At 43.7% G+C, this 7,647-nt stretch overlaps 1 protein-coding gene across 1 annotated transcript; it reads right to left on the bottom strand.

Annotated features, from left to right (window-relative positions):
- Window positions 1-290: 290 nt before the first annotated feature.
- Window positions 291-4,481, bottom strand: LOC135173372 (granzyme A-like). The gene is made up of 5 exons (XM_064140227.1): window positions 4,421-4,481; window positions 3,575-3,719; window positions 2,165-2,309; window positions 1,219-1,491; window positions 291-449 (listed from the first exon to the last, which is right to left on the bottom strand). The coding sequence occupies exons 1-5, from the start codon at window positions 4,479-4,481 to the stop codon at window positions 291-293; spliced, it is 783 nt and encodes a 260-aa protein (XP_063996297.1).
- Window positions 4,482-7,647: the final 3,166 nt, after the last annotated feature.

Here is a 7,647-nt window from a genome sequence, read left to right on the forward strand (position 1 = left end):
CTGGGTCACAGATACCTGTTGAACGAACCCAATATAAACTGACAGTATAAGCTACAAATGCGGTTGCAACAGAATACTGTAAGACAGATTTATGTCTGTGCTGAAAACAGACATAAATATTTTCATCTCTAAGGACATCATCAGGCTGCTAACATTCAATGGTGTTAGCATTCAACGGTGGGACTATCTCTTTTGTCAATGCAATGAAGCCAGACATAAGCATGAATTGCAAACCTAGATGCTATTACACAAGTACAAAGCAGGAAATCACTTGGCCAAAACCCAGTCTATTAGGCTCCACCTATGGTTTTCCTTATCCACTGAAGATACTGCATTGTCAGTCGAGTATAGACACCAGGGCCATCAGCAGCACCGCACTTGTTTGGCTTCCCAAAAGAAGTGATTCCTTTCATCACATTATTGCACCTTAAAGGTCCACCAGAATCCCCCTGGAAAAAGGGAGAAAAAATGTCATTGAGATCTACAAAAGAAAAAAAAAAAAGCTTTTAGATAAAATCTGCACCAATTGCATGGAGGAAATAATAAGAAGGCAGCAATAATGTGGATTTTTTTGTTGTTGTTTATTTTTATTTTTCATCCTTGGAAATGGAAGTGTTCCTTAGGAAAAAAGGAAAAGGCTTCAACCTGCTCTTTCAAGTGTGGATAAGGAGGAATCAATCTGTCTCAGTTCTAAGGAATAGTCTTTTTTTTGATGATGAAAAGTTGGACAACTGCTTCTCGAAAAGCAGAAAGCAGAAACTGGCACCTCTTTTTGTTTGTAAATTTGCTAACTCAATGTATAACTCTCATAAAATGAGGTCACTCCTGTACAGTTGTGCATTTGACTTGGGGGTCAGCAAAGCTTGTTTTAAAGCTCTCTGACATCACAATGGTTGTTCCACTGAGGTTAGCTGCTGGAGAATGTGCTCATATGCTGTTTTGCAGAGATTCTGCTGTTCAAACCATTTTGTTGAAGAACATAATAGCTATCTGCTGTGCCTGAGTACAATTACAGCACCCAAAGCCTGTGAAGGTCATTTGCCTATCAGAAGTGTTGATGTTAAGGATTAGAAGAATGAGCCTTAGTAAATGCACTCATTTAAAGTAAAATTCTTCACTGACCTAAAGAGAGGAAGCAATTACAGATTTTCAAAAGTTAGTACTTTATATTTTAGTTTATATGCAACCTCTGTGGAGAGTGACAGAAAATATACTTACATTACACGAGTCCTTCCCTCCATTTCTGCTCCCTGCACATATCATGTTGGATGTTATTACAGGGTCGTTTTTGTAATGATGTTTGTTATTGCAGATTTCCCTGCTAATGACAGTGACGTTGACCTCCCTCAGGGCATCAGAAAGCTTTCTTCCGTTGTTGTCAGTTTTCCCCCATCCTGCTACTGTGCAAGTTGTTCCTGTTTTAGGATCATCATCTGAGGTAGGCAGGGGAATGAGTTGTACAGCTTTGCCAAGTATTGCTCTTTTGTGAAGCTGCAGAAGATATGGAAAATTATTACCATGGGACAGTTTAGCAGAAGCTCACATGTTAATGACTGGATCTTTTCTCTTTTGGTAATGAGGGATTACTTCAACCCTGTTTTGAAGGTCCTCACTTCTTTCTGATGAGTTTTATGTAACCATTATAAGAGTGAGGGAGGGAAAGTATTCTTTGTCAATAAACCCCCTTTAGTTTCTGTTGAAATATTAGCTCTTTAAAATATCCTATTTTACTTCTCTGACTCCCAGATCACTGGGAGGACAAAAATAATGGTAATCACTGAAGCCGGCAAAACTGAGAATTGGGGAAGACATTTTTAATTAGAACAGGATTTCCTCCTCCCCCAAGAATGATATTAGAGTTTTAAAAGAAATTATTTCTAATGTGAAGTATGCTTCTTTTCTGTGGGCAGCCTTAATTCTTCCACTGAAAAGCCAGAAATCAAAATAGCCAAGCTCCAGATTTTTTCTGCTTCTAGCATTGCCATGTATTACAGGAACTGTTGACTGCCTTAGTCTGTAGAGTACCCCCAATACCTCAGTCTGTTGGATTAGCAGACCAGACTATAACACCCCAGAAGTCACCAGAAACCTCCTTGGTTCATCTTCATAAGAAGGGAAAAACCAGTACATTGCAGAAGACGTATATTGCATAAGTGAAGTGTACCTGCAACAGCATAATGTCATTTTCCTTAGAGCAGGAGCAGTAGGATGTGTGAGGAATTTCTTTTACAATCTTAAAGACCTGTCTTTGTTTTTCTTTTGCTATTGCCTTTAGTGAATGAGCTCCAAGAATAACTCTGCCTCCTTTCCTGAGAAGAGAGGCAACATTGTTAGTTGGATTCACTTATTATAACTCCCTAATTCTCTGCTGATAAAGGGCACTGTTGCTGCTACAGGGTCTCTTCTGTCACACCTAAAGCAACTCTAACTTAGAAAAAACCAAAATTTTACCCTGTTTTTACAGGTAACCTTGGTGAATCAAAATACTGCCATCCTACCTTCTGCTTCCCAGGAACACAGACAAGGTTCAGGCCTTTGACCCTGAATGTGCCTTTTTTGTTTCCCTTTAGAAACTTCATGAGGGGTGCCTGCATCAGCTTTGCTGTTTGTGCTGGTCTCACCAAGTGTGCCTTCTGCAATTTTTGCTGAGTTTAGAAGAGCTCACAGCATTGCCAGTTCAGAGACCATCGCCACTGGTCTGAACTGCAGTGCTACTCTGCCCTAGTACCTTTTCAACACTATTTGTTGCTGCTGGAGCTCTCTGATATGGTAACCAGAAGTCTGACACTCCATGGTCAAGTGTTCCAGCAGACCTTTATATCGGACTGTGTGAGAGCACAGCGCTGAATGGGAGGATATTCATTGCAGAGATGTGTAGGTTGGCCCTCATTTGCATCGTACTCCAGCACACACAACCTGCAGAAAGTGATTGTTTTTTTCAGCTATGAAGAGCTAACTGTTGACTGACCAGGCTGATTATTTATTGTATTTTCTCTTAAAAGTGATGTAATCTGGAAACACTCTTTACCTTATGTTAATAGGACATTGTTTTGGCCCTATGCTCCCTTTGTAGTAGGTCACATATGCCTTCCTGTGTGTGTCTCCTGTCTGTCCCAAGGATTTCTGCTCCTATGTAACTGCATGTTGTCCCTTTCTGTGGTGAACTGCTTATCTTGTACAGAATGAAATGACAAGAACTTACTTTTATTTCCTGAGCAGCTATTTAGACTGGCCAGTCCTCTGCCCTGCTGCATTGGTTGACTGAGAAAACGGATAACCCTTTCCTCCAATTTCACTACCTCAGTGTTGCTATTCAGTACTTGCATGTATCTAGAAGCTTGCAAAATATCTCTTCAGAAACAGTGAAGATCATATTCACCTTGCTATTTTTCACTCATTTGAAGCCCATTTGTTAATATGAACCACAGCAACTGGAACGCAGTCGCGGTCATGCTAAACGCACAAACCCAAGCGTGATAATAACTTCTGCTCTTGAGTAGTGTCACCAGATGCTAAAGTCAATCTGAGTAAGGACACTCAGATACTCACTAAAGACAATCAGTTAAGAACTTACACATTACAGTGGGCAGCTGTTAGCACCCAATCTTCCTTGATCAAAGCTCCTCCACAAACAGATTCATTGGGTCCTTTGATTAGGGCCATAAATGGTCTGGAGTGTGGCACTACTTCACTTCCTCCAATGATATCCACGCACGAACCTGAAAAATACATAAGCCACAATAACACAGCTGGGCTAACAAATACCACAAGACACTCAAAGTCAGGAAAAACAGCTGATGTAATTGCAAAGCATACAAGCACACAAGTGTGTAGAGATGTCACATGCTAGGCTTCAGGGTTGACTGTTAGGATTGCTCAGCACTACAACTTCTCTGTGTCTAAAATGAGATCAGTGGTGTGAGCTTTGGCAAGAAAAACATGGAAGCACCAAAGTATTGCTGCTCTTGCACAGACTTCTTCTCTTGATGCTTCACAGTTAATTTCTTAGCTTTCATTGTGAGTAACAACCTTAGATTTGCCATATGATAAATATTAACATTATGTGGACACCTGAAAAATGAGCTATGTAGTATAAGACACATTAGATAAACATGTTATGACAAACCAGAAAATCCAGAGAATTATGTGCATGCATGCCTCTGAAGGAAGAGATCAGATACCGCGATGTTAATCCCTCAGAACTCCTCCAAGTAGTGTGGCTTCTGTGCAGCTTCAGTTGATACACATTCAGAAATTATTTTGTTGAAAGATCAAAGACAGAGAGGAAAAAGCTAATAATAAGAACCTGGAAAATAATTGTGAATACCTGCCTTACATTAATACACATTGGCTATCCTTGTTAGGACCAGAACTCTACATGTCAGTATTTACTTTCAGAAGGTTTGAACTGGGCACTTACCTCCATGAATTATCAGGAGAATGACAGCAGCAGAGGTGAAGAAAGTGAAGAAAGCTCTCATGGTTTCTGTTGGGTGTTCTGCCTTATTCACTGCAATATATATACATCTAATTGAAAAGGATGTGGTTTTTGTTTTTCCTCTTAAGGATATCTGATATTTGTAACTGTGACAGAGGCAAGAAATCTCCCCAGCAATGCATTTCACAGCAGAAGTGTTAAACTATGCCATCTGTTGTGTGAAGACAGGATCTGCCTCTGGCTGCCCCATCACAGAATCATAGAATCAGTCAGGGTAGGAAGGGACCACAAGGATCAGCCAATTCCAACTCCCCTGCCATGCCCAGGGACACCCTACCCTAGAGCAGGCTGGCCAGAGCCTCATCCAGTCAGGCCTTAAACACCTCCAGGGATGGGGCCTCAACCGCCTCCCTGGGCAACCCATTCCAGCCTCTCACCACTCTCAAGCTGAACAACTGCCTCCTCACATCCAGTCTGAACCTACCTACCTTCAGCTTTGCTCCATTCCCCCCAGTCCTATCACTCTCTGACAGCCTAAAAAGTCCCTCCCAAGATTTCTGTAGGCCCCCTTCAGATACTGGAAGGCCACAAGAAGGTCACCTCAGAGCCTTCTCTTCTCAAGACTGAACAGCCCAAACTCTTTCAGTCTGTCCTCATAGCACAGGTGCTGCAGTCCTCTGAGCATCCCAGTGGCCCTTCTCTGGACATGCTTCAGCATCTCCACATCCCTCTTGTCATAAGAGCTTCAGAACTGGATACAGTACTCTGGGTGGGGTCTCAGCAGAGCAGAGTAGAGGGGGAGAATCCCCTCCCTTGACCTGCTGGCCACACTTCTCCTGCTGAAGCCCAGGCTCTAGTTGGCTTTCTGGGCTGCAAGTGCACACTGCTGGCTCCTGTTGAGCTTCTCATCCACCAGCACCCCCAAGTCCCTCTCCTCAGGGCTGCTCTCCAGCCACTCACTGCTCAGCCTGGATTTGTGCTTGGGATTGCCCCGACCCAGATGCAGGACCTTGCACTTGGTCTTGTTGAACCTCCTGAGCTTGGCTTGTGCCCACCTCTGCAGCCTGTCCAGATCCATCTGGCTGCCATCCCTGCCCTCCAACCTGGCTGCTGCACCACACAGCTTGGTGTGGGCAGCAAACTTGCTGAGGGTTCACTCAATGCCTCTGTCCATGGCACCCACAAAGATGTTGAACAAGACTGGTCCCAGGACTGATCCATGAGGGACTCCACTTGTCCCTGGCCTCCACTTGGCCATGGAGCCATTGACAGACACTCTCTGGGTGTGGCCCTCAAGCCAGTTCTGTATCCATCCAGTGCTGAACCCTTCAAACCCATGTGTCACCAGCCTGGAGACCAGGATGTGGTGCAGGACAGTGCCAAAGGCCTTGCTCAGCTCCAGGTAAATGACATCAATTGCTCGCCCCTCATCTATGAAGGTTGTGACCTGTTCCTAGTAAGGCCACCAGGTTTGTCAGGCAGGATTTGCCCTTGGTGCAGCCATGCTGATTTTACCCAGTCACCTCTTCACTATTCTTCTGTCACAGAAGTGCTTCCAGGAGGATCTGCTCCATGATCTTACTGGGCACAGAGGTGAGACTGACTGGCCTGGAGTTCCCCGGCTCCTCCTTGCTACCTGTTTTGAAAATGGGAGTTCTGTTTCCCCTCTTCCAGTCAGTGGGACTGCCCCACACTGCCATGACTTTTGGAATGGAATAGAGAGGGGTTTAGCAACCTCATCTGCCAGTTCTCTGCGTTATCAGTCATCTTCAGCATTTGCAGAGAGCCAGTACAGGAGTGCAGCAGCAAAGCCTTGCTAGCCACTGTGTTACATAAGCCTGAGCTCACAGAGATTGAGGCTTGGTTTGGCTGCCTGCATGAAGATACAGAGCTTCATTGAGACACTCCAAGTGGCCTCCAAGTTATAGTCAATGGAAGTCCATTCCATTCCACATTAGAGACTTACCTATGCTGTTCAGGACACTCTAGGCCCAAAAAAAACTGATGTGTGCTCCTTTCAGAATCTAATCACACCTCAGCTTTGCACTGGGTGAGCCTTTTTTTGGCACTGAGTGTCTTATAGTGGCCTAAAGGTGAAATGCCATTTAAAGTGTCTTAAGATGTCTTAGGTCTGCCTGGTGCAGAAGGCCATGGCCATGGGTCTTCTGAAGCTGCCATGTCAGAGTAATCATGTTCCTGTGTCTGTGTCTGGTAAATTCAGGGTATCCCAAATGTTACTAATTGCTGACTTTCAGGCAACTGAATTGAGTACTGAAAACCAAATAGATCTTGCTAGAGCTTCGTAAAGGCACAGTTCCTTACTTTTATATACCCAAATAATGGCACCCATCATTATTAAATCATTTAAAACATCAAATACCCTGTAAAGTAACTAGGAGCATTCAGTGATGTGTCACTACCACGCAGTCTTGAAAGTTTCTTGAAGACTTGAGCCCTTCTACAGCCAGCCTACAGAAAGTTTCTGTGTGCTGGTTGCGTCACATTTTTAAGCTCAGCTGGCCCAGCCTGGTGTGTTTTATCTGTAGAGGACCTTGGACAGAGAGCTGGATCAAATCTACTGTTGCTCTCTCTTCTGGGACAACAGATAATTGCTGGTGATTTCTCTGAAGAAGGCACACGTGGATATATTTGTAGAGATTTCAGAGCTATTTGTTGTTGGTGTGGCTCACCAGAGACACTACCGCCTACATGACACAGTGACAGCTCCATGCACTGCAAAACCACTGGAAGATTTTCATTTTCTTTCATTTTTCTCCCTGCTACGTCTGTGCATATCCCCTGTAACTATCAGCAGTTAGCAGCAGTGGTGTTTTTTTTTTTTAAGGTAGTCTCCCAGACACAGTACCATCAGGTATTTTAGGTATTATTCTTTCATTTACCATTTATAAATAATTGCTGAAGCCAATTGTAATCACATTTTTATTAGCAGTCTTACCGTATGGAAGCTGTTTCCTTGGTAGACTGTGTATAGATATCACCAAGGCGAGCACTTGTGAGGAGTCCTGCTCACTGAGATCTGCTTAAACTCATCGCACCCCAGCGTCTGTCTTTGGATACTACTGCGAGGTGTTCTGTCTGCTGAAAAGCGCTTTCACCATGTACTATCCTACCCTTACCTCATCTCTCTTCAAGAAAAGCCTGTATGGAAGACACAGAACAAAACACCAGAAAACATTCCTAGATGCTTT

Source organism: Pogoniulus pusillus, chromosome Z (assembly GCF_015220805.1).
Source record: "Pogoniulus pusillus isolate bPogPus1 chromosome Z, bPogPus1.pri, whole genome shotgun sequence".
In the NCBI taxonomy this organism is placed as follows: Eukaryota; Metazoa; Chordata; class Aves; order Piciformes; family Lybiidae; genus Pogoniulus; species Pogoniulus pusillus.